Below are 19,847 nucleotides of genomic sequence, written 5' to 3'. Positions count from 1 at the left end.
ACATCAGTGGTACTTGCAATATTCTTCACCAGCACCATAATTCAAATGCAATTCACAACCCAAGTATCAGAGACCCTCTAAGGCAGCGGTGCTCAACCTGCAGGTCGCGACCCCTTTAGGGGTCAAATGACCCATTCACAGGGGTCACCTGATTCCTAACAGTAGCAAAATGAAGCAGCAGCAAGAATCATTTTATGGTTGGGGGGGTGGGGGGGTGTCACCACAACATGAGGAACTGTATTAACGTGTGGCAGCATTAGGAAATTGAGAACCACTGCTCTAGGAACATGTGCTCCACTAACTGCATCAAAATGTATTATTAGCCACCCCTCAACAACAAAATTCCTTTTCACTCAAAATGGCTTCTATTACTGAAAACACACGGCTTGGGGGGGTGGGACAAAAACCTCAAAGCAGAAATTTGTTCTTGAAAGGGTTAAAGGCACAGCCCAGGGAACCCAATATTGTGTTCAGGTCCAATTTCCAATGAGACAGGCCAGAAAGAACCGCTGGGAAAGAGCAGGATTCAAATCAAAGAAAACCCTAAGGTATCAGGTACCCACGTTAGACCAGTTTCAGAGACAAGCAGCCTTTTGAGTTTTAGATTTATTTCCTGAGCATGACACCACTGGCAGATGACCTTCTAAACAAGGTTAATGATGTGAAGGAGGAGGAAAAACTCCAGCCTGGGAGCATTTTGACTTTTGAAGAGAAGACCACCTATTTGCCTGTCTTTGTGCCCTCCTATTTTTCTTGCGATGGTTCTAATTTTACACTTGGTAGGTGAAACAATTTTAATAACCGGGACAAAAAAATGGTGTTTTATGAATAAAGAAAAAAAACTTCCCAACTAATAAATTCTATGGGTATCTTCAGTGGCTGAATGATTCAGTTGGCCACAATGGAGCACCAGTTCTACAAGTTCAACCCGGGCAGCAGGATCTTTCCATGGAAATAATATAACCCAGGGTAGCTAAAATACAGGGAATATTTCTCCCTGTAAAAATGTTTTCCTACTGCATGGACCATACTTTTGGACGTGATAAAATTCTTTGATATAATGACCTAAAAATATACATTCTGGAGGTCGTTAGGTGCTGACGAGCAGGCTCGGATGCCTGCGATCCCGTGGATGACAGAACGAACCCTCAGGCAGTCCTAGCTATGCTTGAGCCCATTGTCCTCCCACTGCCTATCTCCCTCGTTGAGCCCATCGTCCTCCCACTGCGTCGATCTCCCTCGTCACTGGCCTTCCTTTTCCCTTTGCTGCTGGCCCTCGACTTTTCCAAGCATGATGTCCTTTTCCAGGGACATATCTTGCCTGATAACATCTCCACAGTCCAAGACAAAGTCTGGTCATCCTCATTTCTAAGGAGCACTCTGGTTGCAACTCTCCCAAGACAAATCCGTTTCTTCTTTTGGCTGGCCAAAATACTTTCACTATTTCTAGTACTGAAAGTCAAATTCTTGAATATTAGTCTTTGTTATCCAATGAAATCCTTTTAGGAAAAAAAACCCAAAAAAAAGGTAATTTGCATTTTCTAAACAGATATTTCTTAAGTCCATGTTGAAGATGCCAAAAATTCACTCATCATGCACGTTAAGCTTTCCAAACACTAAATCCCTTTAGTGTGAGATCAAAGATCAGTCTGACCTGCAAGTGGCAGCTTACCTTGTCTCATTGTGTAACACAGATAACACAATTTTGACAGAATGAAAATGTGTGGCAACCGTGTATCCTGCAAGTTCGTCAGTGCTATTTTTCCAGTAACATGTACTCACTTCTTATTTCTGAGTTACATTTTGGTAATTCTCAACAGTACTTTAAACTTTTTTATCAGGTGCTTTGTACACTTAAGTCTGCAGTATAAAACCTAATATAAACCTAACTATTATATACATTGGAAACCAAAAACTGCAAGTGACTGGTTTTATTGCAGTCATCTGGAACCATATGCAAATTGTCTCCAAGGTCTGCATGCAGTACGATTCTTTAAGTGCCAGCTTTTTTTCCTCTTGAAACAAAATACACCCAACATACATTGAGCTACACTGGTAACTGCAAAGCAAAATGCTTGCAAACCACTTGCTCTTTTGCAGAATCAGCAAGCACGCAGTATCTGTTCCTTTTCAGACCATTAATTACACAGTATCTTCTTTTTACTTGCAGGACTGTCCAAAACTTCTACTGTGCCTTTTCTACCTTCTGAATTAGGAAATGTCATATTCTTGATGCCACCTTGCAAGGGAGGCTGCCATCTTCATCCTCAAAGTCTGAGCTGGGCTCGGACTTACCTGGTTCCTTCTCTGCTTTCCGGTCAGACTAATTCACCTCAAACACAAGGCCCATTCGTATCACTTTTCCAAAGGCCTCCTCAACATTTTCAGAATTAAACTAACCAGGAGGCGCAGTTGCCATTTCCACCCTGAACTTTCCATGAGCTTGGATCATCTGAGGAAAAAAGATCGGCACCTGCTCCAATAGGGACTCTGATCTATCCAAACAGAAGACTGGATTTCTGCAATTAGGCCTTGAGGAGCAACCCGGCCCATAGTCCTCCACGGAACAGCTCGGGCTCAGGCTGGAATGGCGTTCACCGAGTACCTCCAAACGTCTCCAACTTTTCCCCCAGCATCCAGGGCCTTCAAAGCTTGTCAGCAGTCCCAAATGAAGTTTCCCTCTCTTTGCCCTGCACTTAAGCAGAGCCTTTTCCTCCCTTGTACTTTCCAACGTCTTTGAAAAACAAAGAACCTTCCAATCTTTTCACCATTTATTCCCTCATTTCAAGTTTTAGCTCCACCATTCTATGAAAACAAGTTTACTTTTCCACTTAAAAATAAACATTAAGCAACTTTTGCTTTCAGCCAAGATGGAGTAAGAGGGACCAGATTTATCCTTTCATCTGAAACAACCAGAAAAATAAACCAGATAAAATTATATAAATTAACAGTTCATGACACTAAACATGACTAAATAAAATATAATGGGCCTCAAGAAAGGGGGGAACAATGTGAGTACTACCAGTGGTCCAACTTACTGCTCTGAGCCAGTTTTGATGCCACAGCACAGGAGGGGGAGTGGTAACCAGACACATGAACAATGTGAAATAAAGATTGAACTCAAACTAGTAAATATGACTCGGTAACATCTCATTCTGTTACACACACAGAGAAGTAAGCTTGAGTGAGGGCCTTGGTTGTCATTTGAACTCTGGCCTTGAAGATGTGTTCTCAACATGTTAAGGCAAGAGAAGCAACCTCAGGGCTCCAAGTTCTTTCAGACTGGCCATATCTCCATCATCACATCCTGAGGTCCAAACACTAAATTGAGCATTAAATGCTGCACACACCAGAGGTGATAGGCCACTAATAGACTGCTAAATTAAAGTGAACCACTTGGGTCATGAAGACGGTCACACTGTCAGGAAGAGCTTCCTCAGTAATGACCACACTGGAGGTATTGGAAGAAAAGCCTGGTGCTCTGCTTCCAAAAGGTCACAACTAGGAAAGCCTGCGGGCATCACCCTACTGACACCCACAGGGTCCCCAGCAGTCAGGAATCTGCTCGATGACCAAGCACCTTTAGAAATGTTTTAAAAAGAATTAACCTATTATTCATCACCCTCAAGTAATTCCTTACCAAACTCACTTACCTGAAATGTTACAAAACCCTGCCCTTCAAACGGGTCCTCTGGTTCTCATTCCCTCATCTTCCAAACCCAATCTCCAGAGCCAGGAGATGATCTGTTCATTTCCCTACTATGCTGACATCTTTGAGTGGCACCCCATCACCTCCAGTTGTACATCCCCAATACAAGCACTGGGGCCAACACTGGTGGAATGAGGGTGGAAGGGGGCAACGTAGGGTATGTTCATAAAGTTAACATATTAAATTTAGTGATCTATTTTGGAGGAACTCTGGTGGTGCCACAGGTTAAGCATTAGGATGCTAACTGAGAGGCAGGCAGTTCAAATCCACTAGGTGCTCTGTGATGAAAAAAAAAAACCATGAGGCATTGGCTTCTGTAGAGTTACCAGATCTACCTTGTTCTACAGAGCCAGCATCAACTCGAAGGCAGCGGATTTGGTATGGTTTTCCTGGGAGATTTCACTTCCTGCTTTTTGGGCAGTGAAAGGGTGAACATATGAAGGTGTCTATATGAAACATGTCCACTAAGCAAAATAAAAAAGTGGCAAAGTCACACACACACACACACACACACACACACACACACACGGCCATAAGTCAATTCCTATGCATCGTGATCTTACATCCAACAAGTGAGCTTTACTTTTTATTGCAACGGTCCATGAAAAAGCATAGAGAACATGGTCTTCAAGGGCAGAGTTCAAATGACAACCAAGGCCCTCACTCACAGCATCCTGCACAGAACCTATTGATTTTTTCCTTTTATTCATACTTTTCCATGGAGCGTGCTCTACAACAACTCCCCACTACTGGCCCCACAGCTTAATGAGTACACACACCGTGTGTCCAAGAATTGCAAATGACTTGATTCTAACCCATGATTTTTACTAAGTACCAGGCAGATGGGATTTAGTGAGCAAAAGCAAAGCACCTGTATCTTCCCAGAGCTGATCATTTCATGAAGGAAGCAAGCATTAAATAAATGTGGATTTTACAACTATTCTATCTTAGGATAAAAAATAATAATGTTTTAGACAAGACTAAAGGCATGGAGAAGTCAGTGTTGAGTCCAGGTGAAATAATGGTTAAGTGTCATTGGGCTGCTAACCACAAGGTCAGTAGTTCAAAACTCCCAGAGGCTTTTCAGGCGAAAGACAAGACTATCTACTCATAAGGAGCTACAGTCTCAAAACGTAATCTACTCTCCCCTGTAGGGTAGCTATGCGTCTGAATCAAATTGATAGCAGTGAATTTGTTTTTGGTTTTGGCAGGGGCAAGAGAGCCTAAAGGTGAAAGCAGAAAGCTACTATTTCCTACAATTAACAATGCTCTAGAGTGAAGACATGGGAAAGTCCCTCTTCCACTGACTGAGTATGTTGACGGAGTACATAGGGGGCTAAAAGACAAGAAATGTCCCAAAGATGCTTTGGACTTAAGCAACCACAAAGAGTTGACTAACAATCCCAATTGTTTATGCTTTTCTGGATCTATGCCAAGTAGAATGACCTTTCCAAACTGCCCCTAAATTTCATTATATGATTTCCTAAGGTCCATGGGACAACAGTAAACATTCCCAAGCAGCAACGTGAAATGTGTTTGACCACTCTGATCTTCAAATCCTACCACCACAGGAACAAACCTGCAGTAGTAGTTGAAGAATGAGAGACCACATGGAGAAACAAGCAGAGACCATCTGAAATCATCCTAAACAAGCCATCTAGACGGTCCAGTGGTCAGGGTCAGATATGAAAATAATAAAAACTTATGATTTACCAAGGGGTCACGAGGGTGGGAGAGGGGGGGGAAAAGGGAGTTGATACCAAGGGCTCAAATAAAAAGTCAATATTTAGAAAATAATGATGGCAACATATGTACAAATATTCTTGATACAACGATGTATGGATTGTTCTAAGAGCAGTAAGAGCCCCCTATAAAATATTTCAATAAAAAAAAAGAATTGGCTGATAACAATGAGTTTAGGTTGTTTTGTTTTGCTTTTTTAATCACTGCCTTTCTATAATGCTTACAGTGCTCTTGTGGTATAGTGGTTATGCAATGGGCTGCTAACCATAAGATCAGCAGTTCAAAACCCCTTTCTACTCCGGTAAAGTGTTACTGTCTCAGAAACCCACAGGCAGTTCTATCCTGTCCTATAATGTCGACATCGACTTATTGGCAGTGAGTTTGATTTGGTTTCCTTATTGTTTAAGAATTATCTATTTACACATGTTCCTCTACTAACATTTCTTTATTACAGACGGTGTCTTACTTATCTTGATGTCCTTTAACATGGAACACAAAACCAGATGTTCACAGAAGTTTCTGATTTTAATAGAACTTATAAACAAATACCTATTTGATATTCTACCCTAATGTCTACTAAAAGCCTTGATCAATATTTCTCACACTGATCCACTGGCATGTACCAAGTCTTCGGGGTCCTGAAGGAGCCCATGTAAGCATCGGGCTGCTGGCCACAAATCTGGGAGGATCAAATCCCTAATGGGAGAAAGAAGAGACTATTTGCTCCTGTAAAGATTTACAGCCTTGAAAATCCTGTCCAGGGTGGCTATGAGTTGGAATCGAACACATGACGGTTGGTTTGGTTTAGGTATGGACCCCTTATCATGAAACCAAGTACTTTGTTCTCTACACTTTAAAACTGTTCTCAAGACGTTCCGACTTGAGTAAGTGAAAACGTTCCGAAATGGAATGGACGTGCTCTTTAAAGTCCGGGGTTTCCGGCAGAGGAGGTAAGAGCTGGGGTTCTCTAAGGGAGTGTGGTCCCTCACCGGAAACTTTTACAGAGGATGCTGCAGGAAGATGCACTGCCCTGAGCTCGGCCCGCAACAAGGGCGGGGCCGGGGCTACCGGGCAGCCCAAGTCCACGGCGCCAGCAAGTGCTGGGCGGCGGAACCGGAGCCACAGACACCGGCTCGGGCCCAGAGTTCCGGAACAGACGGGCCACGGGAAAGCGGCTGTCTGCGGGACCCGGGGGTGGGGGGTGCCGGCACCCTGGATCCACCCCCGCCAGACGGGTCCTCCTAAAGGCCAAGGCCGCACTGACTGCCTAGCTCGGACTTCAGGGAAAGCAGAAAAATGCAGGCAGGTGGCAGCCGAAAGGAAAGGGGTGCAAAGAGGGTGCCCGCCGCTTCCCACCTGCGTCAAGCTCCAGTTGATAACAGGGCAACGGCTCGAGGGAGAGCTTGTAACCCTCGAAACGGGGGTCCAACAAAGGTCTCTTCACCCGCAGGGAGCAGTTCGCCGCTACTTCCATCGCCTAATAAATTGGTAGCGTTAGGAATTAAGAAAGCTGTTGTAGAAAGGTCCGCGCCACCCTCCTCCGGCCAAGGCTGGGACGCGGCGTGGTTCCCATCCCAGAACACACCGCGGTGCAGCGTGGCTTCTGGGAATTGTAGTGCCCGGGAGAAAGTTGACCGCGTTGTGAGTCGGGCTGTGTAGTTTTTCAGGGACTTCGCCCGCGCGCGACGGAAACGTCCGGACTCATTTACCCAGAGGGCTGAGCGACCAGAAGGCGGCCCGCGCTGGTTAAACTATCACCTTATAGGCAGGCAGGCGAGGCCCCGCCCCGGAAATGCGTGTGCTAGCTCTCTGTGTGCTTAGGTGCCCGAGCTACTGAGGGTCTAAGTCTGGGCAGCCGAAGAGTGTGGTAGGTAACGGTCGTCAGCGCAAGGGTCATTTCGTCGCTGGGAAGGGACGGCCCTCGCCCGCGGTGATGGTGGTGAGCTATGCCCGTGGTCCTCAGGGCCGGGACCCGGGCCCAGCCCAGGCTCCTTTCGATGTGCTGTCTCTCGTTAGCTTCCCCGACCCGCGCTCGCGGGCCTGTAGGGCTCTCCACAGGGCGTGCTCTCGGAGTTGGCCTGAAGCCAGTGCTCGCTTTGTTTTCTGGCTCCGCCCCCTCCCCCCGCCTCTCCCGCTGGCTCCGCCCTGCGCTGTTTCCCAAAGAATGTCTGCTGGGAGGGATTGGAGGATTCCCCTAGCGCCCTCCTTTTACCAGTGAGAAAACTGAGGCCTTTAAGAATTAAGTGACTTGCCCAAGGTCACTACCCGTAGTTGAGGGGCTAAGACAAAAGCAAGTGCAACATTCTAGCAGTGGCTTTGACGAGACCCTAATGTTTGATGGACGTTAGCTTCCTACAACCGTAAACATGCCTTCGTCCTTGCTTGATCCCTCATTTCTCGGTCCTCAAAAAAGATTATCCAACTCGGAGAAACTCCTCATCGCCAGCCTAAGTTTTCACGTAGGCGAAATGGGGAAACAAAGTCGTTTCGAGTGCATAGGAGATTGGGGCGTGGGGGGAGACGTTCGCATATGCCCAGGTTAATGTAAACTTTTAAGCGTCTTGAAAATTTAAAAAAACCTAACTATTCTACATCATTTTGGTTTGCGTTACCTGTGTTTTTGTGCTGCCGTTTTTGTTTTTAATAGCAAGTTGAGCTTTTTCTAAGTTATGAATTGATTTGGCATTTGCCTGCCCCTAGCCCACCAAGTATCGAGAAAGAACTGATTTATTTTTCTGTCACCTGCAACTAATTTAGCACTTAAGTCTAAATCTGGACACACCCTGGTGAAGAGTAAAGCGCTTCACATCGTGCCTGATAATTTCAGTTCTTAACGCACAGTAATTAATCTCACTGATTTTTCAGTTGTATGGTTTCTCCCAAGTTCTGTTGCAGTTAATGTGCATAAGTGATTAGCTGTGCATTGGGATGTGCAGGTAGAATGTTCTCGGGGTTCTGGAGTGGTCAAAGTGCCAGAATTCAAATCCTGCCTTCATCATCTTCTAACTCTGTGCCTCAGTTTCCTCATGTGTAAAATATAAATTGGTGTTAATGCTTACATAATAGAGTTATTCTGGGAATTAAATATTTGGGTTTTGCTTTTGTGAATGCAAAGTGCTTAGCCCAGTATTAGGGTCTACGAGCTTAATAAATGTTAATATTATTACCATCGTCCAAAGACTCACTCATAGAGTACATGAGAACAAACCTGAAAAATGAGCTCATCGTGTGACTTTTTAGGATGTGAGAAATGACGTGAAGAGCCACCTAAGATCAAGTGTGCAGAGCCATGATACTGTAACACAGCTTACTGAAACTTAGGCTCCCCTCAGTTGTAAGGCAGAATGTGAAACTTGTTAGGATACTGCCTGGAGGATTTAGAAGAAAATGATGTGTGTTTTATATCTGAAAATAAATGTTGATGTTCAGGTTAGCAAGATGAACAAAGATGCGCAGATGAGAGCAGCAATTAACCAAAAGTTGATAGAAACTGGAGAAAGAGAGCGGTAAGTAATAGATCATGTTAATTATATTTTTAAATCTTTATAAGAATCTAAATATCAAGGAATAAACTGATGTCCAAGGAAAAATCAGTCACCAAACTCACTGCTGTCGAGGTGGTACCAACGTGTAGACACCCTATAGACAGGGTAGAACTGCCCTGGTGGTCTCCCACACTGTAACTCCTTACTGCAGTAGAGAACCTTCTCTCTCCTGCTAACAGCTGAGGGCTGATAGTTTTGAACCACCAGCCTTATGGTTTGCAGCTCAGTATGTACCCACTATGCCAACAGGGCTCCTCCCATTCCTAACATGTATTAAATAAGAATTTAGGTCTGTTCAATATTGAAAGACTTGTAGGAGAGAGAATTCTGAAAAAGGTAACCAAGAAACTACCGTATATACTTGTGTATAAGCTAAGTTTTTCAGCACATTTTTTAATGCAGTTTTTGTGATAAAATTGGGTACATCAGCTGATACTTGGGTTGGCTTATACTAGAATATATACGTAGTCTCCCACCGAACCAAAAAACCAAACTCACTGTCATTGAATCAGTTCCAACTCATAGTGACCCTGTAGACCAGGGTAGTAGAACCGCCACTGGGATTTTCCAAGACTCTCTTTGAGAGTAGAAAGCCCAATCTTTCTCCTATAATGCTGCTGGTGGTTTCGAACTGCTGACCTTAGAGTTAGCAGTCCAATGCATAACCACTACACCACCAGGACTCTTACTCTCTCACAAAGAATGTATAATTAATGGAGAAGAAAAGTACACATTCAAGTAGCCACAATTAAAGACAAAATGTTACCTACGTTTTAACAGACCAGAAAGAACCAGTTTGAATTACCTATCTCTGCTAGCCTCCAAGCAGCCAGCATTTATGAATCTTGTTCTCTGAAACACTCTCTTTTTTTTTCTCCTCTTTAGGCACCATCAGCTCATCTTCCACATCTTAATTTAGATAATCGCCTCTTTTAGAACTCTATTCCTAATTTGTCCTGCTGCAGCATATTCTATTGTAGCCACCTACTTTACCAGTTTGTATTCTCTAATAAAATATATTCTTGAGATTAGAAATACCTTTATGTATGTAGTGCTATGCCTGGCACATAATCAGTCAAGTTAATATTGGAAAAGTAAATAGGCTGGCAGGTACAAAGGAGAGACTAGGATTACAAGCAAGGTTGCCTGAAAGAGTGATAAAGTGTACAGTAGAAATATGTTTATGGGACAGGAGGGACCCCTCAACTCGACCAGGAGTTAAAAGGTGATGAGCCCTGGTCTCAGGATAATAAAAGGAAGTTGCGCTGGTGCAGCAGAATTACACGTCCTCTGAGCTAGTAAAGATCAGACATTGTCGGCAGGTGGAACAGAGGGGTTGAATAACAGCATGATCATATTCAGGGTAATTGTAATTATGTGAGGGCTAGAGGAGTCAATGTGAAACCTTGTGGCTATAATAATGGGAAAGAGTCAGAGCCAAGCCTTTTTATACCATTGAGAGGAGCATAGGTTTTGCAGTTGTCAGAATTCCTTAATTGGAAGTGACAGAAACCAACTTAAATGAAACACTTCAAGCTCATGGAACTCTAAAGTCCAGGGCTTGAAAATGCTTCAAGCACCACTGGATCCAGGCACTCAAAAGCTGTGGCCAAGAATATGTTTCTTTTCCCCTCAGCTCTGCTTTCCTCTGTTGTTGACTTTATCCTCAAGCAAGTTCTACCCTCAAAATGGCAGAGATGGCCAGCAGCAATTCAAAATTTACGTCCTTCCATCCCAGACAACCTTCTTGCCAGTAGTTTCAACAGAGAATTAGCCTGGCTGCCATTCTACTTAGGTAACAGGTCAAATTGGGTCCCATTTCTATTATTAGAACCCTACCAGGATTACATAGAAAATGGCCAGGTCTCCTTCCCCCTCAAAGACAGATCAAGAAAATGAGTGGTGGGATTTTCAAAAGCATCTGTTCTCCTCTTTACCCTTGAGAGATGGGCGTCTTTAAAAGATCTGATGTAAGGGAATAACTAGATCAATTTACACCTTAGGAATTTTATTCTGTCATGAATAGACTTGAAAGAGATGAGCTATGTGACAAAAATAAAAAGATTATCAAAGGTATATTGAGCAAAAATAAAAGAATTGCTGCCCTGTGTGAGTGATAGGAAAGAAGGCTCCTGGAACAAAGCGCTGGGGCACTGGACTTTGGTGTTGTCCGTACGAATGGATATGGGAGATTGTTCAAATTCTGAGTGGTGGTGGTTTTACCATTCATTGTAGCTCACAGTTAACATTTCTACCATACGCCAGGTCTTGTGGTACTAGAGATAGAAGAGGGAACGAGATGGACTGTGCTTTAGCAGCGCTTGTGTTCTAATGGGATGGAACGGACAGTAAATGATTGTGCAGATGGTGATAAGTGATTGAGGGATACTTAAGCAGAAAGTAAACGGAAAGAAAACAAACCTCTGCCATCACATTGATTCCAATTCAAAGTAACCCTAAAGGACAGGGTAGAACTGCCCCTGAAGGGGGTTTTCTAGGCAGTAAATCTTTAGGAAGTAGACTGCCACTGATACGAAACCACGGTGCAGGGCTTCCAAGAATTAAGGTCCTGCAACAGACATGTACCTGGCATTTTTGAGGAACATGTGAAAGCTAATGGACTGGAGGGGTAGAAAGGTGTGAAAGTTAGAAGCACAGCTAGTAGAGAAGCAGATTGTGTAGGGTCTTTGAGGTTATAGTAAAGACTTGCTATTCTGAGAAAATTGGCAAACCACCTGGGATTTTTCACCAATGGAAAGAAGATTGCTTGTAAAAGGGAAGAAACAGGAAGACAAAATAAGCTGTAGGACTAGTCCGGACGAGGTGATGGCATGAACTGGGGTCGTGATGGCAAATGTAGTGAGAAATATTTGGATTCTAGGTATTTTTTTAAAGAGCCTATGGGATTGATCTTGGTTTGGGTATGTGTTATTAACAAGCGAGAAGAGAATAGACTGCTGCCAAGGTTTCTAACTTTAGGACCTAGAAGCCTGAAGTTTCCATTTTGAGACTGAAAGAATTAAAAGTTATATTTTGGTCCTCCTGAGATTGAAAGACCAAGTTAAATACCATGATGGAAATATCACATAGTAGATAATATATCTAAGAATGCCAAAAGGGAAGCAGCTTTTGAGGAAAAGAAGTATGGTTTGATTTTAGACATTGTGTGATTAAGCAAAGAAATTATATGGCTTATGATTGAAGAGTTCGAGAGGTGGTTATAGCAAAAGGATAAGAAAGTACCAGAAAATCTTTGATTGTATCAATGATTCCATTAGTTGAATAACCCATATTTGCCACTAAGGAAAAGAGAAAGCATTGTCAGTTAAATCATTGTAAACATGCCGACTATTGAATTGTTAAGATGTGGGGAGGAAACTTTCTTAGAATCAATGAACTACCATAATCAATGTGTAATTTAGAAGGACTTGATGGGCTAAGAAAAGGAAGGGGAGTCAGAACTAGATGTGTAAGAATTTGTGGTAAATGTGTTTGTATCTTTGAAGATTGCAAAGGTAAAACTTGCAAGCTCAACCAATAATAGCCGCTGAAAACTTCTGCAAAAGACCCACGATTATATTTTTGTTGTTGAAGGAAAGTAGAAGTGAGTCAGAAGTAGAGCTTGAGAATTAACTGTAGCCCATTCAATTCATTTACTGAGATGAAAATGAGACCCCAAGTTTAAATGATTGGGACAGGCCATAGAACTATTTCACGGTAGAGCCAAGGTAAAAATCTGTGACTGGAAGGCAGAGGGTTTTTAGTTGCTTTAAACACCTCTATCTAAAATGTACATTATTGTAGTCTTAATTTGAAAACACTTCTTTTTTCAACAGCCTCAAAGAATTGCTGAGAGCTAAATTAATTGAATGTGGCTGGAAGGATCAATTGAAAGCACACTGTAAAGGTAATCACTTTAGAAGTTGAACTAATTCCATTGCTCTACACTGGGGTGTATGAGGGGAAAAAATAGTAATAGTACTTTAAGGTCTTATGGGTGGTCAAGCATAAATTACACAAATTGAAAGTAGAATTTTATAGTAATGATTTCTTTTCCTTTGTGAAGTATGTGTGTGAATTCTTAATTATTAGGTCGTTATTTCCTTGTTTGTTTCTTAAATGAGGCAAGTGTGCTTTGTTTCAAAGTAAACTCCAATATTTTTTAGTATTCTTACTCCAAGTGAAACATTAGTGTTTTAAGTAGCTGACAGATTTTCATAGGAATTCTATCCTTCTTATCCTCAAACAGTGTTACTTAAAAAAAATCAAATTCTAGAGAATCTTAAATTGCTATATGGGGATTCCACGTGATAGATTATATGTATCGCCAAAGTGCCTCTCCTTACTTTTGGGTTCAACTTTTGGCATAATAGAATTCTAGCTGTTTTTACTGAATTTCCTTTGTGTTTGTAGTGGTTTTTACAGAATGCCAATGAAGAAGGCTATAACAGTGACCATAAGAAGTGAGCGTGTTAAACTAAGAAAAGCATAGACTTTGGAGTCCTGCAGACCGTAACTGGTAAAGAGCCAGGGCTAGAGAGCAACTCAAGTTATTTAATCTTTAAGCTTCAGTTTCCTCACTTTTTTCTCTGAAGTGTATAACATACCTAATCCATTAGATTATTCTGCACATGAAATTATGTAAAGCATGTAGCTCAAACAATAAAAACCAAACTCACTGCCATTGATTTGATTCAGAAGTGTTTCAGAGACTAAAGTGGTTACAGAAACAGATAGCTTAATCTTTCTCCCTAGGAACAGCTGGTGAGTTTGAACCTCTGACCTTTGGGTTAGCAATCCAGGCTTATCTGACAGTGCCTTCAGGGCTCCTAATGAGCATACAGTAAATGTTAATTTCTTTACTTTCCTAGTCTTTTGACCTAACCTAGAGTAAAGAACAAAGAACAAACATGTTTGCATTTTAATTTTGGCTATTAAGTTATACTTAAATAATAGTTAAATCCTCTTTAATAAGACCTAGTAAGATTATGGTGACATAAATTATGCTGAATGAGAATTGGTTCCAAGTGCTAAACTTGAACATTAAAGTTCATATTTTAAGTGTTTTAATTCTTCATTAAATTATACATAATTTAGCTAAGAAATTAATAGTCTTTTTAATCTGGATATTATGAAATGTACTATAAATTTTGAGCAAAATGGTCTTCATTAGCAAAGAATCTGTTTTCTTTCTTTTTTTTTTTTGAGGACCACAGTATCCTGTAAAAACATCATCTTAACCCTTCCTCTATGAAAATCTTTCTTACAGATAATGATTTTAAATGATATGATTTGTTTTTTGCTTTTGCATAAGAGGTAATTAAAGAAAAAGGACTAGAACACGTTACTGTTGATGACTTGGTGGCTGAAATCACTCCAAAAGGCCGAGGTACGGAATGGAAACTTTTAAAGGAAACATGGGCTTAAAGACATGTTTTTGTTTTCTTCTTCCTTGTTCAAGTTTTATTTATTTTCATAAGGAGAAGCATCCTTTGCATAATTATTTGGGTACTTGCAATTTATTGAGGTGGGAAGAGTTATAACAGCCTGCCTGCTTCTCTCGCCCATTCTTGCATAACAAATGAGTAACAGGTATATCATGTTTTTTTTATATCAAATAGTTTACAAATATAAGTTAACATTACTGTATAATTTTTGAAAATGGGATTTTATAGCAGGAAATGTTATTTGAAGCTAGGATATATTAACTTTATCAAGATAGGGCCTGACTTCAAACCACATGAATATTTCAAAGCTCCAAGTTTTATTCCTGTTCTGTTTCTTTCCTTTGCTCTCTTTCTGTATTGGACATGAACCAAGCTCTGTCTTCTTGAATATCTCATTAAGAACTTGGTAGCCATTAAATTGAGCGACTTGGGATTTTTCTCTTACTGAAATGATCAAACAAATTTCGATTTCAAGTAAATTTGAGTAGTATTAACATAAAGCACTTGTGATTAAGTGCTATCAGCTAGGAAAATGCTCCAGGCTCCCGTGGGTCTTTTTTAACCAACTCTTAGCCTGGTGGCAGTAAAGGTTATGACAGATGAATATCGGGGCTTTAAATTATGCCTCAGGAAGAGGAGCAAAAACACTTAAGCATTTCCTGTTCCCCTTATGAATAATTTAAAATAATTCTCCCATTTCTTTTTCTAGTTTTTTTTAATATGTAACATTATTTAGGAACTGAATATTCAGGTTGAGAATTTTACTCTACTTCTCCATTAGCATGCTTATATCTTAGACATTTAGTTCTCATAACTCCCCTGCTGGAGAATGACTGTCTTGGTCATGGTCTAGGACTGTTACAACAGAAATACCACACGGTTAGGTTAACTTTTCCCCTCACAGTTTAGCAGGTTGGAAGTCTTAATTCAGAGTGCTGGCTCTAAGGGTAGGCTTTCTCTCTGAAAGTGGGCGTGCTACTCTTTGTCTCTCTCCAGCTTCTGTTCCATGGCTCGTTTTTTTGCTTCTGCCTAAGAAGTGACTGGTGATCTTCATGTGGCGAGGCATCTCTCTTCACCCATCCCTGCTGATGCTTTCCTTGCCTGATCTGCTTTGTACATCTCAAAAAGAGAATGACTTAAGCCACAGACTACACGAATACTGCCCATTAGCATAACCACAAAAACTCATTTCCAAATGGATGATAACCATTATATATAAATAAGGGTTAGCATTTACAACACATTTGGGGTGGGGGACACAATTCAGTCCATTACATGGGCATATAAGGAAAGAGAAGTAAAAATAAATATGTATCTTTGTGTTCTTAGTCTTTATTGTCAAGAGTAGACATACGTATTTTTTAATTAACATAGAGTAAAATTGACCTTTTTTTTTTTTTTTTTTAGTGGACAGTTCTATGAATTTTAACACCTGTCTAGATTCATGTAGTTACCACTACAATCAAGGTACAGAAGAGTTCCATTTCTCAAAAGCAAAACAAAAAACAAAACAAAATAAGAACTTCCTCTAAGATATCCCTTTATAGTCACACCCTACCCCCTAACTCCCAGCAACTGGTCTGTTTTCCATCACCTTAGTTTTGATTAAGAGTAAAAATATTTTTAATATGTGTTACTGATCATATTTCCTGAGGACTTGAATAAGTGATGATGAAGACTTTATTTCTAGGCAGGCATAAACTAAACATAAGTTGTCCGTCTTCCTTGATTTGTGTACTTGCGGTATTTATTGAAATGTTGAAACATTTGAAATGTGCCGTTTCTCCAGGACATATGCAAATGCACTAGAATTTTAGTTCGTTCCCTCATTGCTTCATTTTTTTAGTACTAGAAAAGGAGAAACAATAGTGGAGATCTGTTGATTGACATTCAGTATTAAAATTTCAAAATACAGGGATTTTTTAAGGATGTTTTTGTTTTGGGAGTTTTTTGTTTTTAATTTTTTGTTTACTATTCTGAATAGAAAATACTATGAATGGTTTATGGCTCAAATTTCAAAAAGTAATACTAGAACAAATACAAGTACTGTTGCAGCATGTTGTCCATCTTTGCCAATCACAGAGTATGCACATTTGTTATTTCAATAAAATATTGCCAAATGAGCTTCCAAAAACTGTTGTGCCAATTTACACTCCCACAGGCTAATAAATGAGAGTGCCTGTTTTCCCTCGCCAACAGTGTGTTACCAAAGCCTTTGGATTTCAGTCAAGTGATTGGTAAAACATGCTGTGTCCGTATGGATTTGATTTTTATTTCTCTTCTGAGTTGAACATCTCTTATTTTAAAGAACAATTTTTAAATCTTTTTTTCTGTGAATAGTCTATCTCCATTGCTTAGTTTTCTACTTGCCTGCTGGTCTTTTTTCTGTCAATTTGAAGATATTGCATAGTAGAGAGAGCTGCTCTTTTCTATAAGAACCTTTCCCCAGTTTTTGCTTTTGCCTTTGTCATGGTTTTGATCAAGGTTAAGCTATGTTTGAAACAAATTTAGTAGTCTGTTACAACCTCTGGGTTTGAAAAAGGCCTACTTTGCTATTCATTTAACTCTGTACTTTCTTCTTATCAAAGTACAAAGTGTTTAGTTATTCCATTGTTGATTAAAATCATGTTGCGTATATCTACCCCTGATATATTTGTTTGTATTTTATTGAAGCATGAGAGTCATTTATAAATTTTTTTCTTTAGTAATTCTGAATAAGATAGCAAATCTCAAATTGACACATATTCACTAGATTTGTCTTACTCTTCTGTTTTTATTTTCTTGATTTCAGCCCTGGTACCTGACAGTGTAAAGAAGGAGCTCCTACAGAGAATAAGAACATTCCTTGCTCAGCATGCCAGCCTCTAAGATTGGATTAGATCATGTTATTCTGTGGTTTTCTCTCTCAAAGTGAAACTCGCCATACATTAGAAATCAGTTTCCCAAAAATAAAATCCTTTTTTGTATGATGGTATACAATTTTCAGTAATGATGTATACATTGTATTGATTTTTTTTCCCTAAATGTGTTATTTTAATAAATATCTCACGAATGAGTTTGAAGTTGTTTGGATTTTGCAATGAAAAGGATTTTTCTCCATTACCAATTCACCATATTTGTTGGCAAGAAAAGTCAACAATTAATAGAGCAGTCATATTTTGTGTGTAGTATGGGAAGTCTGTTAACAACTGAGGACAAAGAAATAAGCTGCCTTTCCTGATTGGCTGAATATAGCTTATTCCTCCTTGAATTCTCATACTGTTTTATAAAATTTTAATGCCCCATTGTGTTCTACAGTCATTTGCCTTATTTCCTATTTTGCTATGAATTCGGAGGGTTGGAAATGGGTCTTAGCCCTTTGTGCCTTCCATTATGCCACAAAGAATTTACTAACCAGTGGAAACAGGAGCACTTCCACATTGGCTCCACACCAGTCTCCCATGTATTCTGTTCTGAAGTGAACTTGGAAAGCAGAATTCTTGAGTTGAATCCCACATACTATGACCAATAAGAACTAAGTAGGGAATAACTCCATCTGTTAACCATTACTCTGACATCAAGATTGTCAAATCCAATGGACTTTTATGTTTATATGAGCTGCTAGAAAATGAGAGTGACCATCCTGACTCTGAAGTCCCTTCTGTGCCTTGAGTACCGTATATACTCCAGTATAAGCCAACCTGAATAGCCAAGGCACCTAATTTGACCACAAAAAATGCTGAAAAACTTGGCTTCTATATGAGTGTATATGATACCTTTCATGTGTGGGACTTAATGATATTCTGAGGGTTCCTTCTTGAGCCCTCCACCTGACTGACTGGGCGTACTTTGTCCTGGATCAATTCCAGGAAATTTGGGTGAGACCAGGGCTTCAGATACCAACAAGTTGATAAAAACTAAGCTTCATCTTCAAGCCAGAGTTCAGCTCAACATCCAGACCTATAGACCCAACAATTACAGATCTCCTTCATTGGATGTCCCACAAGCAACAAACATTCCTGAAAGAATGACTACCCCCAACATCTTCCCCTGGTGCGATTCCTGATACGTGAAGGTACTTTCCAGAGATGGCATACAGAGAAAGTTGCTGAGTCAGAAGGTAATAAGGCACAAGATCCTGCATTTCCGACGTACTTCAGTTGCTACACTTGCCACTGTTGAGGGCTCACTTTAAATATAGCAGCACCATAGATGGTTGCCTACCTGCCTTAATCTCCTTCCTTCAGACCCAGATTAATGCAGTAAGCTAATGTTTCCTTGCTCTAGTCCCAGCCCGCCCCCATTGATCTCTTCAATACTCTTGCCGAAGTGACCTTACTAAATTGCAAATCTGGTCGTTTTACTATATTTTTCTACATGCAATGCATTTGTGCACATGCACATAACAGCCTACATAAGAGTATGTATACGGAGCATGCAGTTTATAAAAAGTTATTTGCGTAAGAATTCAGTATTTCCTACTTGATATTATCTCTGACCTCCAAGTTCACATATAAAAACAAATTTGACAACAATTAAGCCTTTTATACCTGGGTACCTTTGGAAATAATAAACTCTTCACTCCCATTGGTCTGGTTTCCTATTTCCAAAGAACAAAAGCCACTCACTACCATTTAATCAATGCCAACTCAGGATAGGGTAGAACTACCTCTTGAATTTCCGATACTGTTGATGGGAGGAGAAGCCCCATCTTTGGAGAAGCGGCTGATAGTTCAGCACTGCTGACATTGCTGTTAGCCCAACTCAGCCGCTACACCACCAGCGCTCCTGATTCCTGTTAGGCTCCTCAACCTTGCTGCTCAAGCTGCTAAAACGTTCTGACATGCCGTGCCTGATTTTAGTGCAGCAGTTTTCAAACTTTCATCCATGTCTTACTGAGGATAAGATAACTTTCTTGACCTGTAGTCATAACTGCCCATCTGATCTCCCAGGAGTCTCAGACGTGTAATTTAAGGATGCATGGGTGAAGATGTGCATGAATGAGCCAGAATAAACTGGAAACACTCATGTGCGCACAAGATTACCATGTGATAGAGTCTAACAAACTCTTTGCATTAGTTTTTGACTTGCTGCTGGAGAGAATAATTTCTCTTTATTAAATTTAAATGTTAGGTGTTTGAACTCAGGTTAATTATCAAGTTTTCAACTTGAAGACAATCAAAATCTACACAACAGTTTTGTTTCACTTCACCTGGTACAAAGTTATGGTAGTTATACTGCTCATAAGAAAAGGAGAGAATTTTACTGTTAGAAATGCATAACTCATAAGTGCATATGGCAGCAAGCCAGAAACTACTGACTGAGATATTTCAGTGTCATAGGAGAAAATGAAAGTAAACCAAGGTACTTCTGAAAATACCTTAGAATGCAACTAAAAGTAGATGGGTTGAAAATACTGAATAG

At 40.5% G+C, this 19,847-nt stretch overlaps 2 protein-coding genes across 4 annotated transcripts in view; one reads left to right on the top strand and one right to left on the bottom strand.

Moving 5' to 3' along the window:
- NUDCD1 (NudC domain containing 1) overlaps positions 1-7,009 on the bottom strand; it is an 84,239-nt gene extending 77,230 nt beyond the window's left edge. The window contains exons 1-2 of the mRNA XM_004697677.2: positions 6,809-7,009; positions 6,442-6,729 (exon numbers count right to left, since the gene is read on the bottom strand). Coding sequence (XP_004697734.1) covers positions 6,442-6,729; positions 6,809-6,926 — 406 coding nt within the window. The 5' untranslated portion in view covers positions 6,927-7,009. The remainder of the gene's footprint in view (positions 1-6,441; positions 6,730-6,808) is intronic.
- A 230-nt stretch (positions 7,010-7,239) lies between these two features.
- ENY2 (ENY2 transcription and export complex 2 subunit) lies at positions 7,240-17,499 on the top strand. Of its 3 annotated transcripts, none has more exons than XM_045286390.1 (6): positions 7,240-7,319; positions 8,882-8,958; positions 12,834-12,904; positions 14,312-14,386; positions 15,852-15,911; positions 17,236-17,499. In XM_045286390.1, the coding sequence occupies exons 2-6, from the start codon at positions 8,891-8,893 to the stop codon at positions 17,310-17,312; spliced, it is 351 nt and encodes a 116-aa protein (XP_045142325.1). In that variant the 5' UTR covers positions 7,240-7,319; positions 8,882-8,890; the 3' UTR covers positions 17,313-17,499. The 3 variants fall into 3 exon arrangements, with proteins under 3 accessions (XP_045142325.1, XP_045142320.1, XP_004697486.1); XM_045286385.1 differs by having other exon boundaries at positions 7,268-7,391; XM_004697429.3 differs by lacking the exon at positions 15,852-15,911 and having other exon boundaries at positions 7,273-7,391.
- Positions 17,500-19,847: the final 2,348 nt, after the last annotated feature.

The sequence above is a fragment of the Echinops telfairi genome, unplaced genomic scaffold (assembly GCF_000313985.2).
Source record: "Echinops telfairi isolate 266 unplaced genomic scaffold, ASM31398v2 ScPeMD7_1;HRSCAF=3_0, whole genome shotgun sequence".
NCBI classification, from domain to species: Eukaryota; Metazoa; Chordata; class Mammalia; order Afrosoricida; family Tenrecidae; genus Echinops; species Echinops telfairi.
Note: the sequence above shows the minus strand (reverse complement) of the source record. Positions and strands in the feature narration are given on the sequence as shown.

Coding starts and splice junctions, on each gene's coding strand:
- ENY2 (XM_045286385.1), top strand. Junction 12,905..14,311: donor ATTGAAAGCACACTGTAAAG/GTAATCACTTTA, acceptor CTTTTGCATAAG/AGGTAATTAAAGAAAAAGGA. Junction 14,387..15,851: donor AATCACTCCAAAAGGCCGAG/GTACGGAATGGA, acceptor TTTTTTTTTTAG/TGGACAGTTCTATGAATTTT.